General features: G+C 36.5%; 1 protein-coding gene and 1 long non-coding RNA gene across 2 annotated transcripts in view; both read left to right on the plus strand.

Moving 5' to 3' along the window:
• Nucleotides 1-19,295, plus strand: part of LOC135076924 (titin) — a 35,376-nt gene that overhangs the window by 12,415 nt on the left and 3,666 nt on the right. The window contains exon 2 of the mRNA XM_063971438.1: nucleotides 17,647-19,143. Within this exon, the coding sequence (XP_063827508.1) occupies nucleotides 17,647-19,143 (1,497 nt within the window). The remainder of the gene's footprint in view (nucleotides 1-17,646; nucleotides 19,144-19,295) is intronic.
• LOC135076532 (uncharacterized) lies at nucleotides 1,919-2,566 on the plus strand. The gene is made up of 2 exons (XR_010258290.1): nucleotides 1,919-2,108; nucleotides 2,284-2,566. It is a non-coding gene; the product is annotated as an uncharacterized LOC135076532 (long non-coding RNA).

A 19,295-nucleotide genomic window follows, 5' to 3' on the forward strand; every position in this document is an offset into this window, starting at 1 on the left:
TTTGGGTTCATTGGATGTCTTTTCGAGATCTTTAAGTGCTAGATAATGTCCAGGGTCCTAATGATGGAGTCAGGAGGTAGCCATAGGAACTCCTAAACGAAACAGCGGAAACTCATCGAGTTTGGGTTCGTTGAATTTGTCTTTTCGAGCACTTTAATGCTAGATGATGTCCAGGGTCCTGATTATTTTTGGCTTTTTATTGCTGTTAGTAATTTAAAGCGTGTATTTAGTTTTTTAGAGTAGGCGCACACCGTTGATTTTTAGTTGGCCGATAGTTGTGCCCGATTTTAAATTGTATGAAGAATCGGCCAAATCGAATCGGTGTAGTGTGCGCACTCCCATACATGCCCATACTGATCAACTGCCCGACTAAACTATCGGCCGACGAAAAATCAACGGTGTGCGCCTACTCTTAAACTATTATTATTTGACATTAAGGGCATATTTCACAATCGCTTAGTAAGGGCCTGTTTCGCCACTTCTGGATAAGTTGTGGATAGCCTGTCTGACGGATCATTTGACACATTTTTATAGAAAATACGTGCTAGCTAGATTGATCCGACACTTCGAAGAATGGTGATACTCCTCTTCAAAAAAGGTGACAAAACCTTGTCGAAGAATTTATAGACCCATTTCGCTTCTGAGCCATGTCTACAAGCTGTTTTCGATAGTCATTACGAATTGCCACGCTAGCATGCTCGACGACTTTTGGCCTCCCGAACAAGCCGGTTTCCGAAAAGACTTTAGTTAGTACCATATACCATAATAATATACGCAACGGCAGATTATACGGAAGATCAAGGAGTATAATCAGCCACTTTGCGTTTGTGAACTATGAGAAAGCCTTCAATTTGTTTGAAACATGGGCAGTGCTTCAGTCTCTTCAACTGTGCCAAATTGACTATTGATACATTAAAGTGTTGAAAGGCTTGTACAAATACGCCACAGTGACAGTCCGTTTTAAGATCAGGACCCGAAACCTATCCAGTTGCAGCGAGGGGTGAGACAGGGAGACGTCATCACCACCGCCCTGGAAGATGTTTTCTTCTGGGCTGGAGCGGATTCAGCATAAATTTCAACGGCGAGTACATCACCCAGACAGCAGACGATATCGTAGTCATGGCTGAAATCGTGGAAGATCTAGGCACAATGCTCGATGGCCTCAATAGAGTCTCTCAACAAGTGGGTCTCAAAATGAACATGGACAAGATTTAAAAATCATGTCTAAAGACCGTGTTGCACCCACTCCTCTAAAAGTTGGAGACTACACTCGAGATTGTTGACAATAATGTATACCTGGGACAAACAGTCCAGTTAGGTAGGTCCAACTTCGAAAAAAAGGTCAATCATCGAATCCAGCTCGGCTGGGCAGCCTTTGGGAAGCTTTAAGATATTTTCACGTGGCTTCTCCGTCGCGTTGCCACTCCGCTTTAAATCCACTTTGAATCCGCTTACAATCCGATAGGGTGGCAAGGGCCTTAAAACTCAAGAGGCACACTGATGTTCAAATAAAGTAGCCGAGTCCTAAAGCCGCGGTACGCGTTCGCCACGAAAAGAGTGAGCAAGACAGCAATATCTCACTCACACGTTTCATGCCTTGTTTATAACGACTAGTCTTAACGCCCAGTTAATATAACATTAAAACATTACAAATAACATCACATATAAACAACAAAATTAAAATTGAAACTAAATGTATTCTGTCGAGAACACTGAGAATATTCCCGGGAGCGTTCTCGGTTCTCGAGAATATTCTCACTGGGAATATTGCCGGGAACGAGAACTTTCTCAGCGGCACATCTCTAAGTACAACACTTATTAGAGTAGCTTCCGCCCGTGTAGTTTTTTTTTCATAAAAGGCTTACCTTGTCCCACGATCACAAACGGTGCAAAAGAAAATGTCCACTATTGGCTCCGTGCACGATTACAGCGCCAACTAGCGTCCACAACTTTGTGGGTTCTGTCACATTGACATTTAGGTCATATATTTGTGAAAAAATATCGAAATGAAAAAATAACAAATATTTTCAACTAATAAATTGTTGTGATACCACGATTTGGGTGGAAAAAAGGTTTTGAAATCATTTTGGTCATTCAAATCAAATGAGGTAAGTCCAAAAAGTGTGTTTAATTTTGATTGTGTCAGGGTTTGTTTACTTCATTTATAGTTGTAGTTTTACAGTAAAACAAAAAGAAAAAGCTACTTTAACGGTTTCATTATATAACAGTAAATATATTTAAATGTTTCTGTATCGCTAGTAATAAATTAAATATCGTTTTCAGATCGAAATGAGTATCGTTTTGAAGACCGGGTTTGTGAGAGTTACAATATCAAATTCCAACCACAAACCGTATTTAAAGGAAAGTTGTTGGTATTGGCTGGACAAGTCCGAGATGTAGAAAAATTAAGGACAAAACAAGGGCAGAGTTCAATAATTCACGCTCTCATCATAAGGCAAACATCTGTGCACAACAACTACTGTGACTCATTTTTGTACTACCACGTTGTATAGTTTAGTTATTTCCAAATTGTAAACGGCTATTAAAACAGCCCTATCGAAATACAGTCCACTCTTTTATTTAAGTTCCCAGTAGGACCCTTTTCATGCGATTAATTAATGATATTAAAATGTATTATGTAGAATCGCTTTGCCATTGACAGATACATCTGATGACAGAGCTTACATTATTTCTACTTTTGACCACCATGAGCGCTGCGATAGATTATGTCCCCCCCACCTAGTACTTCGCACCCAGCGAATAGGTATTACATTCTCATCTAAAAAATATACTTCTGTGACAAAATACATTAAAATTGGAGTACCACCTACGTTTTAGGTTGACTAGGTGCATGCAAATAAGTAGAGTTTACTTTTGCACTTACTTTACTTATAAAACTTTAATTACTTCATTAAACTTTTGGTTGATTTCGTGAAAAATTGTGTTTTAGTTATTTACACGGTATTAGCTAGTAGGTATGTAATAGGATTACGCCCAGTAATAAGAATATAGGAGCTATAAATGTGCAGTAAATGTAATACAGAGTCGTTACAAAATACAAAATGACATGTGTATCCTGTTCCATAAGTTATATCGGGCTTAGTTGATTAAATCAAAGCATTTATTGAATACCGATTCAAAATTGTTTCACGAGAAAATTTAGAAGCGGATATCAGTGTCAGTTACAACACGCGAAAGTTGTATTATAGTTAATTCACCTTTGTGTAATAAATAATTTATGGCCATCGGAACACGGTTTCCGAAAATCATTGTCACCATAAAGAATATCCGTTCGTTTCTTGCGTAAATAACTGCATAATAAAATACGAACTTCCTTAAGGCACCTTTTGGAATATTCTGTAAAAGGTGAGTCACTCGAGATTGGGTTAAACTCACGCGCATGGTGCTACAGCGTTGAACCACTAACAGTCACGAAGTCCATTAAAACGTGCATATTCCATCGCGATCTAAGATTTTAGAACTAATACGAAGCACTACAATAGTGTTTGTTTGCAAGAATCAATTTATGGTTACTGGCTTTTAAAAGACATCAACAACTTACAGATTCACGGAAAATTATTTGATATTGAATATTTTAAAAGATAAATACTTAATCTAATTATGTAATGCACAGGCTGTTTGTGTGACATATCAATGAATGTTACTCTTCAAGGCATAAACTATCTTTAAAAGATCATGCATGTCCTTCTAGTGGATTACAGAATATTTCGCGAACTTTTAGTAATTGTTCGGGAGAATTAATTGATACGAAAACTTATGAATAGAGCTTATTTAAATGAACTCTATGAACTACAGTTTTTAAATGCCGATGATTACTTTCTCCAGTGATATGGCGCTGACCCTGGCGACCTTTATTACGCCGACTTTGCGGCCAGTCAGTGATTAACGGAAATGCCGGGTTTATTTTTTAACTAGCAGTTGTTCCGGGTGCTCAATGAGTCGATAACATGATTGGGGACTTAGATCCTAGCTACACAGGGAATGTGAGGAGAGGATCATCATTTCAGTTTTCAGCTTCCAGATTTATTCCTAAAAACAAATAAAGAAAAAGAGGTAGTGCACTCTTGGTATAAATACTAATAAATAGTCTATTTACGAAATAATTATGTTCAAAATTTAATAACCTACAAGATTAGTCAATGGGACGTTTGAATGGGCAATACTCACAATGTATCAATAAACATTTGTAAACTTTAATGGCTAGTTAAAACAGAATGCATAAGCGATTGGTTATTCAACAAATACTTAACTTCTAACAAGATCTAGTACTCGCGAGTAACGATTTTGAGCTGATACTCGGTACTGTAACTTTGCATAAGTCTTTGTTGCTCCGCTTCCGCGTTTCAGTTTCGTAACCCAATATTTTAGTTCTGCTATAACTGGTTCAAATAAGCCAGTGGCTCCCAACCTTTTCTGGACCATACCAGACCATTTATAATAAGTATAGTTGTTGCAATTCACGGAGGCGAGTGAGCTTTACATATTGTGTGGTGGCTCGCTACTTTTTGTTTTTCAAAAGTTTTGATAGACATTACACTATCTTTATGTGCACATGCACACTTTATGCTTACTCGCCATAGTTACTACCTACTTATTTAAATTATTTATCTACCTATGTGATTTTTGAGGTTGCATTCTTCTGTACAAGTTCGGTGATGCTAGTTCCAATATTACTTATTACTCAAACCCTCATAACACGCGGAAATCGCTCGTGAAATTTAAAATCGTTCGCGGACTATAATTTGACTCGGACCACCTAACTCAAACCACTGGTTGGGCACCACTGAGCTAAGTGAACGATCGCCCATGGACTTGCTCATCCTGTTTAGTGATCGAGCTAGTTTATTAACTAATCCAAGACTAGTTGATGACTGCAATTAAGTGTCATTTCATCTGTTCACACGGTCTGTCGATATGTAATCGCATCTTTTTCTCGGTTAAATGGTTATGCTAAATGCGTAGCTACATAAATCTACTTACCATACCAGGCCTTAACTTTATATGCCGAGCCTGTTGATTTAAATTGATCTCTACTAAGGCTATTGATTTGAACTGATCTCTTTACATGGTCACCGAAAGACGAAGTTAATTAGATCAATGATAAATAAATCGAACTGCTTTGGGATTATACGTATTTGGTCAGTGGTATTTAACATTAACTTGCTGTTGCAAATAAGCGTTGCACCTCGTTACCACATCTTTGGGTTCGACCCTCAGCTGTTTATAGCGCGATGTTAACCGTCGATCCAGTTTAAATGTAAGTAGGTACTAGATTACTGTAACAAGTAGATAGGTACTGGGCTTAGTATGGCCGATTCAAATGTCGAGTGGAATGGTAATCATATGTAACGTAGTAAACTTTGTAAAATAAAGCCAACGTAACTTCATGAGATCTAATGAATTCGTGTACAATACCAGTCGATTTATTAAGAAATAAAACGTCCTAAAACCGTGTTCTAGGTAATTCTTCAATCAAGTAATCATGTTTACTCGTAAGTATGGCCATATAGTACGAGAATGCAGTATCGTATAGGTAAAGTGAACGTAATGATATAATTAATGAACAACAAGTTTTTTAAAACTTAACAGCTAAGTCGAAGAGTCCGCGGATACCATTTTGTAATATTGCTAGAATAAAGAGGTTTTATGCAATGTGTAAAATGTAGCTGTAAATGTAAATAAATTATTAGGAAAACTGTTTTCAAGGTGATTTTTTCAAAATCAACAATGAATTCTGCCATTTGACCTGCAGAGGTCGCGTCGTATAAAATATGGTGTCCTAACTGTTGTAGCATGATATGACATTTAAGTCTGGAAAATAAGCAACATTGAATCTCTAATTAATCAAATTCAACAGATAATCTTGCTTCATCATCGAGTGAAATTGCACTATCCGATAAAACGCCGCATTGGAATCGCAAAAACACTCGTATCTTTCGTAAACAAGCGTGACATTGAACTAGCACGCGACTCAAATTGTAACATCGTAATTAGCTTAGTTAATGAGTGTGCCAGAATGTGTTAACTGGTGTGGAATGCGTTTCAATGCGCGAGATTGTTGGCACATCACTAGTTCGCACGCGCCGTGGTCAAATGTCAGCGCCTGCGCGCCGTGATACTTGATTTGCGTGATAAGCTCTTATCAGTGAGACCTTAGAAAAACGTGTGCTGTGAATATTCGTAACTTAGCTTTGAGTCGTGACTTTGCTCGCGTTGTTACACCTTTTCGTCTAACTGCTTGTACTTAGTCTACTTTTGAGATTTACGGAAGTTAACAGTTTTAGTTATAGAGAAGATTCTGCCCTATATAAGGAGTCCTCATTTAAGTGTCTTCTTTATAGCTTTGTTTTTTAATTTGGTAGACAGAAACAAAACAGTTTAGCTATGGTCCTACAATACTTAATTTACGCTAATAGAGACTGACTACACTAGTTACAATGGTACTTGGAAGTCTTTTGTCTGCGTCTTCTATTTATTAAATTACGTTGATTGCTTTCAAAGATTTAATTTATCACATTCATTACGCAATCCCTATAAAATTAGAAATAAGTACTTGTTACAATGTTACCTCAAGCACATGAACCCCTTTGTTTAGTCATTCTTTGTCCTACGGCAAGGTAGAGTCATTGAATATTTAGCTCGACGTAACTCCAATTAATCCGGCCCTTTCACTTAGGGATATGCCCTTTTTGACGCAGTTTCAAGTCATCATAACGCGCATGAGAGATCAGTATGGCAGTCAGTAACTAACATCCGTTGAAAAATGGACTTATTATGCAGCAGGACTCAATAAACCAGTTTTACGCGTCGTAATTTCTAATTTTCTACGTACGGATTATCATGGAGCATCATGATTGTTACGACATGGAAGAGTTATATGACTGAGGTTTTACATGCAAGATTTGATAGAAGAGTGGAGTAGGTAGTATGTTTTATATTTCTCTGGAATTGGATTACAGGAAATATAGGCATTCTGAAATGATGTTCGAATATGAATTTGAAAATATTGTAATACAAACAATAAGGTTTAATTCATTTTGTAGACGACATAAGTAGAGGATCTAAAGATTGTATTCTGAGTTCTGATTCAAACTATTCTTGAGAACCCATAGATTCATACTTAAGTATAGTTTCATAATACAGACCTTAGCGGCTTATGAAGTGCTTATTAATACGTCTGGCGTAGGTAAAGTATGGTCATATGATATATCTCTACTACACCAATGTTAAAATGAAGGTCTAATAATGGAATGTCCGCTCAGAAAATCAGAAAAAGCTTGGTGCATTAAATTGACACACTTTATAAAGTTGCAACCATGATTAATGACTAAATGCAGTTGCTAGAACTATCCTTATCATTTAATTTATTGCTGTTGATGGATGAAGTGTTTTTTAAATTATTGCAATAGTTGATAGTTGGTATTGAAATATGACCTCAATAAAGCTTGTTAGGCGTAGAAAATTACTTAATACAGAGAACAAAATCTAACACTTTTGCATCCTAGTTTTACATTATACAAAAAATATTGCTTAGGTTAGCATTTAACTTAACTGAAGATGGGTGGGAGCGGATACCCAAATACGATACTACTAAAAGGTAACAAAGTAGAACACTATTTCAATCTAAATTCATAAGTATCATCTATCTAAGTGTTGCTAGTATCAACTAATGATCGCACATAACGTCACTTGAGTAAAAGAACTACAGCCACAAATTCCCGAATTTAACTGTTAATACCTGAATGAAAATTCCCAGAATTGAATTAAGTGTCCGAAGAAATCGTCCATCAAATTAACTTGAAAAAAACCTGATACCTCAGCTTACACCTTATCTTTATTCTAAGTAAATTCAAATCCTATCCGCATTGAAAAAGGCCTGGTAAGTTTGCGCGCGGCTACCTGACCCACATATTATACGAGTTGCAACAGTCGCTTCGACAGTAGTTTGACTTCCTGACACTAACCCTAGAGATAGTACTTGCAAAAGGCATAAATTAGATACGTATCGTTTACAGACTATTTCGAGCAAAGATAATGCACCTGCCCCCCTAGACAAAACGCACTTTTTGATCGAATCGAAAATCGAATCCGTCAAAACTCCATACAAAAAAGGGGCTTTTCGACCACTTTTCGACTGGTTTGCGATTATAATTTGTACTTTGTCTAGACCCACTGTTGTGAAAGTAAATACTTCATTGCCTGTTGTAATGTCTCAAATTACGAGTCGATAAATCATAAATCAACAGTGAGCTAGTTTAGGTACAGCTTTTTTATGGTGAGCTTTTTAACGATAATATTGACTCATTCATTCCTTCGATTCAAAGCGAAAGTAATCAGATCTTAATATCATCACATCGTGTTACGAAATAATAAAAAGCTGTCTCAAATATTTGATAGAGATTCTCCGCTGTAATTTGTTATTTTACTGACGTTCACATTTAATGACTATTAGTTCTATACCTAAATAAAATAGACGCTTATTTTCTCAGCCACAAAACGGAAACATTACTTCGGAAATAGAATAAAAAATAAAATAACCGTCTGGTTTAGCTTTCGTTTCCGGGGAAAAAGTCCAATGACATTGTGCGAGAGTGATCCCAGTTCACCGTTGAAGTTATTACCTGTCCTTAGCATCTTGTATAACTGTTGCAGAGATATTGTCTCGATTCTCATGCATTTACCGGTCAGTGTTATTTCCATAAGTGGAAATTCAATATCAACCTTTTTAAACTAACCGGTCTCTGACACTACCGTATCGAGCGAACCTGTTGTTTTGCTATTGGTTAGTCATTTCCATTTCTTCCAGCTGACACTTTGTTTGGTTATATGGCAAGGCAAGCTAACTTGGGAATCTAACGAGATAAATTTAGATGGTCACTACTTAAGTACATAGTTAGTTTCAAGCAACGATAAAAACTTAATATCTAGACTGGCTAGCTTAACAAAATGTTGATCAACTTTAAGGTTGTAGATACTTACCTACATTTGCTGTTCATTACCTAATCAATCTAAGTTACGGTTGACAAATTAACACCAATACTAAAACTGCCTGTAATGCTTTTGCGATATCTTTGACTTTAGCATGGCTATTTTTTACACGGTCGGTCGAAAAAGTTTCTAAAACACACGTTATTAATTTCGTAATCAGTGCAAACGATACATTGATTTTGAAGGTTGTAAATTACCATACTTTTAATATGGAAGCTGTTATTCATCTCACCGTTCATACGAATAATAGAAAAGTTTCACCACTACGTCGACAACAATGGACCGTGGGGTATTAAGAAACAGTAGAGCCACACGTTGTCGGACCCCTACACCTATCAATTAACTGCTATAAGTGTTATGCACATGAGGTCATTTAAAAGCACTTTGCGAAAAATAGGAGGTTTGTTGTCTCAACTGTGTAGCGCGCTCTCGTTTTAATATTCTCATGGTAATGGTAACCTGTACTTATAGAGTCGTTTACTAGATCAGTATCAACGCGTTTTGGCCCTTAAGGGACCATTAAAAAGATTGATACAATTCTGCAATCCGCATAACACACTGTAGGAAATGTTTCGTTGTATTTGCATATAATGGTAGTTAAAATACTTTTACAATCATTATTATAATTTATAGCTAATATAATTTATGGCCTTTGTCCAGCAGTGGACGTCATTTGGCTGAAAAGAAAGAAAGAAAGAAATAGCTAATATAAATGCTTCAACATTGAATTGATCTTCGGAGAAGAATCTGAGTTTACATTCTCTTATTTAATAAGTATCACAAAATAAAAGTAAGTACAGGTTACGGAAAGAAGCGTTATAGCACCTTGATCCAGATAACGGTTACAGTAATCGAGTGCGGGGAAGGTTATGTCTGATTGCAGAAGCGTTTAGCGGAGTATTGGTTTCCCATCTTGCTCTTATTTGCATATTGGATGGCGTAATAGTAATTTGTATGTATCATTTTGAGAGAACATCAATCGTTCCGCGATTTGCGGAAGATAGCTACTTATTTGTAACTTTGCCTTGATTGTTACCATTACGCGATAGTATAATATCATCTTGTCGTTAGTGACAATAAGCTAGAGTTCGCTGTCCGGCCATGCGCACGGGCACGATCCCAGCTAATCGGTAAACACGGTTTATGTAACGGTGGTGACGAGGCGGCCGGCCTGCGGTCATCGCGGGTTCGCTTTCACTGTAATAGCTGACTTTCTCGAACTTTGGGTGCATCCACGTGAGTGGAGGGTGTCGTGTCGCGCATCACTGATTGGCAAGGTATCATCAGCGTGTTTCCCACAGATTAGACACTTGTTTATGTTCAAGGATTTCCCTAAGGCTCGCCTCCTATCGCTCTATCGCTGTGTGACTAGAATTATTGTTGTAACGCAATTATGTAGCCTACCAATGCACGGACGAGTTATTTATATAATATTTCCAATTAACATGCCGATAAATAATTCCAATATGAATTACGGACAGAACTGACACCAATTCCGGAACTTTTGCATACAAAGTGTATGCGCATATGAAAAATATTATGAGATTACTTTTAAATGCTGTATTGTCTTGGTCGTGCACGATGGCTTTCATTGCCATGTTGTATTGCGAATGGAGTTACGTATTTATCAGGTTTCTAGTCTAGATGAGGTTTTGTTGTGGATGAACATCTTAATTAAAGTTCCAGGTAGGTACACATTAGAAATTTTGTGGACTCGTAGAGTTAGTTGTTTAAAATGTTGCTAAATTAAACTATCCATGACTTATTTATTAAACCAGTAAATTGTTATTATGTAAAGATCTCAGTAGAAATTGGATCCGCAATAAAAGTAGATTAGTGCACGCCAATACTCTTGAATGATACACGACACGCCTCTTCCTGCGGATGTGCCACTTCCGAAATGAGATAATTGGCGTTGTTTATTTAAAAATAATTGCGGACACCTTCCGTGAGAGTCTGAGAGTTAATTTATGGCGTCTCATTCGTTCGTTTCGGGAATGAAGGAGCTAATTCTAGGAGCTTTTATCTGTATAAAATCCCACTTTTAAGGTTTCATAACAGAAACTTGGAAAAATTTAAGCAAGTAGGTATTTATGTATTTTTGGAAATCACCCTTTATGGGAGAATAGGGGAGAATATAAGCAGTTAAGATTGTATGATAGGTAATATCTAATATCGCATTTTATTTTAGGTAACACATATTAAAAAGGATTTTTGCCACAACTTTAATAGTGACAGTTGTGACTGATTACTGCAAGCCTGCACTGAAAACATAAGATGGATTGAGAAAACTTAGATTAGATTTGATGAAACGCAATGTAATGACTTTAACTATAAAATAAATTCAATTAACTGTTAAAGTTTTTATGCTAAAATATTACAACTTTGATGTGTAGCAGGCCTAGTTGCTACAAGCACTCATGATGAAAAACACTTTCTTATTGGACATCAATTATTGTCTCTACATGTTTATTTAGGTACATAATGTAATCGGTGAGCAGCCTAGACTTGAATCTCTAGACTAGGATGTTATTAAAGAGAGTTGTCAATTACATAATTTTTTAAGCATTGCTCCCAGAGTGTAGGTAAGGTTCACACTCCCGAATGAAATTCAAAAGAATAAGATCGCAAATGAACAATCGAGAGTCGCTGGTCAGTAGATAGAGACAATGTTGTATCATTCACAAGGAAAAAGGTGCCAGTGAAACAGTTTGGACATGCGATTACGCTGCTTTTACACGGCAGTTACTTTTGGCGTAATTAGCTGTGATGTCAGCTGACGTCTCACAAAAGACGCGCGCCTTGTGCGCCGTCACGGGTGCGCGGACGCCTCCGTACCTTCAAGTGACACGTTCGCGTTGCGTAAGTTATACCAAAGCTATGCAGGTAAAAAAACAATAATGATATTTTAAACTGCTGTGATATTGACTTACATTGTTCAACGAAGTCTTACGCAAGTCCTTCAATTCCATCGCGTTGAAAATTTTATATTCATCAGTTGCAGATTTTAAGCTTTTACGGAAGCAATCGTTTCATATAACCAAATCTAATCCTAAAACTAGACAGAATATTTTATCGTTTCAACCTTGAGAGTTATAATATTGTACGTTATTTATTCAGTCTAATAATTTCAAGAATAACCAGAATGGAATGCGTTTTTCATTTTCAAGGCTAAAATGATTTATGCCCGAAAATAATTAGTGTTGTTGATTGTTTTATTTACTTTCAGTGTCCAATTTATTTTTATGTAGATTTATTGCACAGCGCGGCGAATATACAATTACTTTTTGTTTTTTGTTAATCACCAGGTACGACTGTATTTAATGTAGAGTTCTAGACAATACCTTAATGCGCCTGTGCGTGCGTGTGCGTTAAAATGCGGATAGATTGGAGACAAAAAAGCGAAACTAAAGCAAATGAGTGATTGTTCTCTACATTATTTTTGTAAAATAATAATCCACTAACCTTGGCCGAAGCGGTAGGTATAAGTATTTCCAATTCCGCCATTCACGAGACAAAAATCACACTCACTTAGGTAGGTATATTTTAAGTCCGTCACGTCATATTGGCCGGATAATATCGTGTTGAGTTTTATTGATCGCTGCGGTCGATCTCACGGTGTCGTGTCGAGGTCGCCACAATGTTGGCGTTGGGAACTAGTAACTATTGTTTTATCAAGACTCCTGTAAAGTCAATATTCTGACCTTGATTAGTAGGTATTAATTAATGCCTATCCTGTCTATCGACTTATTAATACCTACTATACCCAGTTCCTTTCTGTCTGTCATTACTACATTACTATTTTTTTCGTTTTAGTACAACTGCATTTCAGAATAAAGCTTGTTTTTAAAAAAGTTTTTTTATTATAATTTTATTTTACACTTTTTAGTTGTATCTCAATCTGAGTCCTGGTCATCATTTAGCACCAAAGTGCTCGGGAAGACGAATCCAACGAACCCAAATTCGATGAGATTCCGCCGTTTCGTTTAGGAGTTCCTATGGCCACCTCCTGACTCCATCATCAGACCAGCTCAATGGTACCATAACAATGCATTGTCATCGTACTTACATGAGTATTCTAAATATTTCAGCTCAATCGGTTGAGGAGAACTGGTCTTAATTTCAGTTGCAAGATTTGTCCCACACATACTAACAAGTGAAGTCAATATAAAGCTTGTAATAAAAATACTTAGAGTACATTTCATGTGATTGTGCTTGCTGGGCAAGCGGAAGCTCGTAGGTTTGAGTCCTATACTTGGCTGTAAATAAGTGAAAAACATGTTCTAGTAACTGAAATACCTACAGTTTAGCAAAGCAAAGATGTAGCAATTGTTTTAAGCTTTAATTTCCCTAGTTGGATCTTGATTAACCTTAGCGTTGGAATAAGTAAGATCTTTACGCAAGTAAATGCTACAATGCATACAATTGTACTTAAGTATACAATCCCATTGTAAAATTATCCAATACAGCATCTTTTGTCAATTATAAATAGATCATCTCACATGGTGCCTTATAAAAAGGGTCATTTATTGTAAGTCATATTATAAAATAGGAAATGATGATAAATCTAAGTTGGAATTTTCAGGACTTGATCTAGGTAGTAGATCTGATATATAGCTATAGTTATCATCGACTACTAAGTGTATAATTGCAACCTAATGTTCAATATCTTTTCTAATAATTGCTCTGGGCAGATTGTAGATCAATTGAACTTTGTCTATTGTTAGGGCAAATTACTCTGTAACTGCAGTCAACAGCCACGACTTTTGCCTGGGCAATTATTTTATGCTTTAGTGCTATAGGCATAAAGTATCGACAGGGCATGAGTCAGAGGCTATCACGGATTTAAAGGGCATTGCCAACGTCATGTTTAATCTATACCTATGTCCGCCATTATTTATCTACGGGATAACTGCGACCTTTTTGGACGAAAGGTCTCATATCTATGTAAAGTTCATTAATTTTCATTACGAATATGCAGTTCTATAGTGTCTCTATGCAGTTTCAGTCTCGCGGAATTTCGTTTTCAGACAAAGGATAACGACCATATCTTGAAAATGTTACTAGGTAGGTACTTAACATTAACAAAAATATGGAAAATAATAAAAGATGTCATAAAAGAAAACTTCTGAAAAAGTGGATAACTTCTGCAAAAATGAAACGGTGTGCCTAAATTTTTCCTAGGAAATTGCTATCATGATAATGAATTTCTGGAACAAATTAAGTAGTGCTACTGTTCAGTGCTTTTGATTAAACGGTAGATTCGTTATAACAATTACCGTTAATTATAATGGGCATGAATTATCGTGGATCATTGTGCCCGCCAGGATGCGGATCTCGCCCGTCACTTCTCCAAGGTTCGTTCGACACACGATCCAGCCTTTCTAAACTTAATTTTGTTACTGAATCAGTTTAGTAACATTTGCATGCGGTGCAGCTGCGTGCTATGTATCTTGTCTGCACATACAACTAAAAGTAAGGACACTTTCTAAAACATTCTAAGAAAATTTGATTAGTTTGAGGAACAAGTATTTTAGTGAAATTTCGCGACACTTTTAACGACTTGGTGATGTCTCACAAGATTTGATTACCTTTTTTATTACATCTACTCAATTATCATTACAATCGAAGGAAATAGAGATGTTGTTAGGTCCATGTCGAATTAACAATGTTAGATAATAATTTGACGAAATCCTTGACTAATTAAGTAGCGTGAATAAAGAGTCTTGGGTCTTGTAAGTCCCACGAGGACTTTCGTTTCCTTGTCGTTTCATAACTGGGTCAAAGCGGTAGCCGGTGGAACAATTATAATTATATTAAATAAGTATTACAGATATCATCATCACACACATTGTTTTGTTCATTTAATTATAAGCCGCAAACCACAAACATTAAGGTTTCGAAACAATGTGTAAATTTATGTCTACTAAACTAACATTTTTGCAGAGACGCATTTTTGTTTTATTCAATCGGGGTAGGGATCTTCGTAAATTATTATTCGTATTCGTTAGTAAAACTAAAAAGTAACGCGTAAGTAGGTACCTATTGTATACTTAAATAAATAAAAATACGCGTTTCTTTATACTTTTACTAATTCAATGTTCGTCTGATTTTCGTTACTTTAAACCATTTTTGTTGATAATTAATAACAAATCAGTAGGTATCACAATTAGCAGCGGTATGTGGGCCACATTACACAACTAGAATAATTCCTCAGTTGATTGATTAAAGCGAAGTCATGCGCGAGATAAAATACTTAGTTGGTTTTTCAGATCAAACGATTCGCAAAAGATAACTGCCTAATTAAACTCATTTATAGAGCAAAGAGTAGATAAAGAAAAAAATTTAACCTAGAATATTAGACACTCATTATTTTGTGGTGGACGTCTCTTTTGACTCTTTATAAATTGAAGCAACGGCTTTTTTTAGAGAGCTCCTTACAGTTAAAGTATGACTACTTATTGTATCTTCTAAAATCTTATAAGTACCTACGAGTATTCCAAATTAAAACCAACTACTTAACACAAGGAGTTGCCTTTATTAATAGTAATACAAGAATACCCACACGTTACATTATTTTTCCCAAGACATTTTAGTCCCCAAATGACTGAAATTTATCAGGCCATCATAATCATAACCTAGCTTATCATACAACTGAAGTGTCATCTTACATCTCGTCAAAATTAAATGAAATACGCCTACTATTATTATGATGATGAGCCATTGGTCATGCAACAAGAGCTTCTTAACTAAATTGCCAACATTCTATTAGAGGCAATAAGCTCAATTAACTGAGACACTCAATTACGGACATTATTACCATCACATAAGAACTGCAGGTTATTTTAAATGAGCCAAGATGAATGCGTCAAATGTAGGTAGGTACAGTTAGCGGCACATCAGACTATTCATTTTTGTTTTTAAATCGCCCCCATTGCTAACTACATAAGAAGCTACAAACATTGATTGTTATCGGCTGTACAATAAGAATTTTGATATTAAATAAAATTTATCACGCCTATACTAACGTTAAACAACACAGCTTAAGTAACATAAATGCGCATTTCTTTAGCTCATTAGTGATTCGCGTCGGCATTTCAAACTAAACAGCTTTTTTGTTTGCGACATGTAACGAATTTATAGAAAATGGTCATATTTTATGGGACTATTTGAGACAAACGAAGGTAGGTAGACATTTTGCAAATGGTCAACTGTTTCTATTTATTGGCATGGAAAATCAACCGCGTAAGTTTAGCATTATTATTTATGTAGCCATTACCTATAAGTAGTGCCAGGAATTTACTTCGTGAAAGTAAATCTGCTCCGGTTCTGGGCCCATTATAAACTAAACGTTACTTAACAGAAATAGTTCGATCGCATTGATCATTAAGTATAACATTATAATGCTCGGATGCCACTCGTGCGCATTTCACAACTCAATCCGAGACACTGTTACTGCATGGTCAGTTGTAACTACAGGTGTTGTGAGAAACGTTCCATGCTCTTATTACATGTCTTCTCCCTTATTTGGAGCCAAGGAATGGCTCACTGACCTTTGAAGCACGTATGAGTAGCTCGTTGCGTAAATGAACTAAAAAGTAACACACTTTTGTTATTACAAATACTCTTCAAGGGTTTTGATTGAAACTAATTACTTAAAAGACAGCTGTTAACCATTAATATTATCATTGTTAAAGATAATGTATTTACTTCATTGAAAAAGAGTAAATTGTTTAGTCGTGATGCGGTCTCGTTCTTATTGTTGAATCCAAGGCGAATCTCGTAATTAATATAGAGCGCAATCACCGAAGGCTGGCGGAGAATAAATTCCTACTTAGATCGACTTCGTTGATTGGCGATTGAGTTACATAATTAGGTAGTAATATCAAAACGTACATTCAAATGAATCATCTTTTCCAATAGAAACAATGCCTAAGTAGGTACTTAAATTGACACTGATGTAGTACCAATGCCCCTTCACTGACACAAGTTTTTAGACAAATAAAAAAATACTTACATATTACCATTATGTTAGGGAAAAGGTGGAAAGTTTAAAGGAGTTACGGATCTTAGAGAAGAGTTCCGAGAAAAAGCCCAATATAGATGCCCTCACAAATGACTTCTTGTCAGGATGCGATCTCTTCCAGTCAATTTAATTCAAGATAAAAAGTTAATTTTATTAGGTTTTATTTAGTCAATGAACGGAGAATTTGTAGGACAATGTCAGTTGAGTCGCGGCCACGGCCTTCTTAATAATATGCATTGTCCACTGTTGCCCAATAAATTAGTTCTAGTGACAAAATAAACTTAAGACAGTGGTAGCCATCATCAGACGAGGGATTCCATCGTGGTCCCTAAAGTGAGAATTTAAGGTGTAGGTACCTACCTCTGACCCTCTGTACCAGAAAAAAGCATTAATTTATTTTTTGGTCAAATGTTGACAAAAGCGTTTCAGTCTGTGTTTCAGTTAAAGCATGTAGGCTGAGTTGCATCACCTAACTTTAACCGTAACTATAACGACAACCAGTGCTTTTTGGAATGGATTTTGACTGATTTTTGACATTGTTTAAAGTAAGATGGTGCAACCCAGCCTTAATGCGTAATATGGATGATTAACAATAATTTTGTTTGTTTCAGTTATACCAACAATAGTAACACCGATTACAATATCGCCGAATGGAAATAGTCCAGAAATCAAAATGATAGGTGGAATGATGGTTGACGTACAAAAGGGGTTCTCCCCAATGGTTCCAAAAACAGTTGAACCAACTAAAACAACAATTGGAAAGCGAAAACTGAGTACCAACTCTACAAAACTTTCCATAAATGAAAGGTACAGACGATTAATCCCATACATGACGTTTTATTATGCAAACGATTTAGTAACGCCGACTACCGAAGGACACGCGAAGAATGTGGAAGTTGAAAAAGCAGAGATCATAGAAGCAAAAACTATAGAACACCGTCAACCTAAAAAAATTGTATACTCTTCAAATCGAAATATTCCACTATACCAAGGAAATAGATTAACGCAATATAACATTGCCTCTGCGAATCCAACGAAATTATTATACAAAGAAATTCCTGTATACCAGAATCCACCAAAAAATACACAAAATTACAATCCTCTTCTATCAGAGCATAGACTTGTAACGGCCAATGAAAACTTTGAATTCGATAGATTCCCACAAAAACAAATTGTTAAATCGCCAAGTGCTCCATTTTCTCTTCCTACAAGAAGACCTTATACAAGTTCTTTTAACAATAATGACGATTCAGGAAATATTCGTTACTATTACACAGAAAAAGAACATACTCCAAAATATAAGCTGGTACCGTATGAGCAAACACCACCCGTAAAAGTACATCCTCACAATGAACAACATGTTTACACACCACCCAAGTCTCCTACTCCAGTTCCAGTGATGTTGCCCAAGGAACAAGTTTACATAAAGCCAAGGCCAGTTCGGCCGCAGTACTTTTACGACGTTCAACAATCTACAGCTCCAAGAAAGCAGCCCTCGATTGTTTCAGAGAGCTATTATGAAAGACGGCCACCTCAAGCGCCGGTCGCGCAGCCTATCATTGAGAGTGGGTTTAAACCTATCGTGAGCCACGTGATAACAACCGAAGTACCTGTATACACATCAAGTTTGCCAGAAGAATCGATTCGCCACTTCGAATCCGAGAAACAACAAACAGTGCAAGTTGTTGAGGCGCCGCCAGCCGTTCCTGATGTTTCAGACTACAAACAAAATTATTATCAATACGTTGTTGACCAACCTACTTATAAGCCCCAAGAACACGTACCACCAAATACGGTAACTCTCAGTGATCTTCTGAATTCTCTACAATTGAACAAATCTATTCCCAAGCCCATTACAAAAGAAAACGTGGGAGCCTCAATAAGAACACTGATCCAGGTATTGAATGCCTTGAGAGCAGCTGCACCCCAGGAAGACTTCGACGATATAGTCCAAAGTACGCCTAAACCATTCATACCGCCAAACAAAGTCTTGGAACTAACAAAACCCATAGTAGACGTTACACCAGCGCCTGTCGTCAATGATGACGCAGATTTTCATGAGGAATCCTACCTCGCTCCAGTAAATCCACCATCTCAACACATTGACGGTAAGCTAGCTGTTTTTTCGTACATATTTATTTTTATTTATTCAAAAATTGTTTGCGCAATACATTTTATAAACTTACACATTACCTAGCTATTAATAGCCTACCTAATTTTACACAAAGGGCTTACCTACCTAAGTAAGGATAACCTTCTA

This window comes from Ostrinia nubilalis, chromosome 12, assembly GCF_963855985.1.
Source record: "Ostrinia nubilalis chromosome 12, ilOstNubi1.1, whole genome shotgun sequence".
In the NCBI taxonomy this organism is placed as follows: Eukaryota; Metazoa; Arthropoda; class Insecta; order Lepidoptera; family Crambidae; genus Ostrinia; species Ostrinia nubilalis.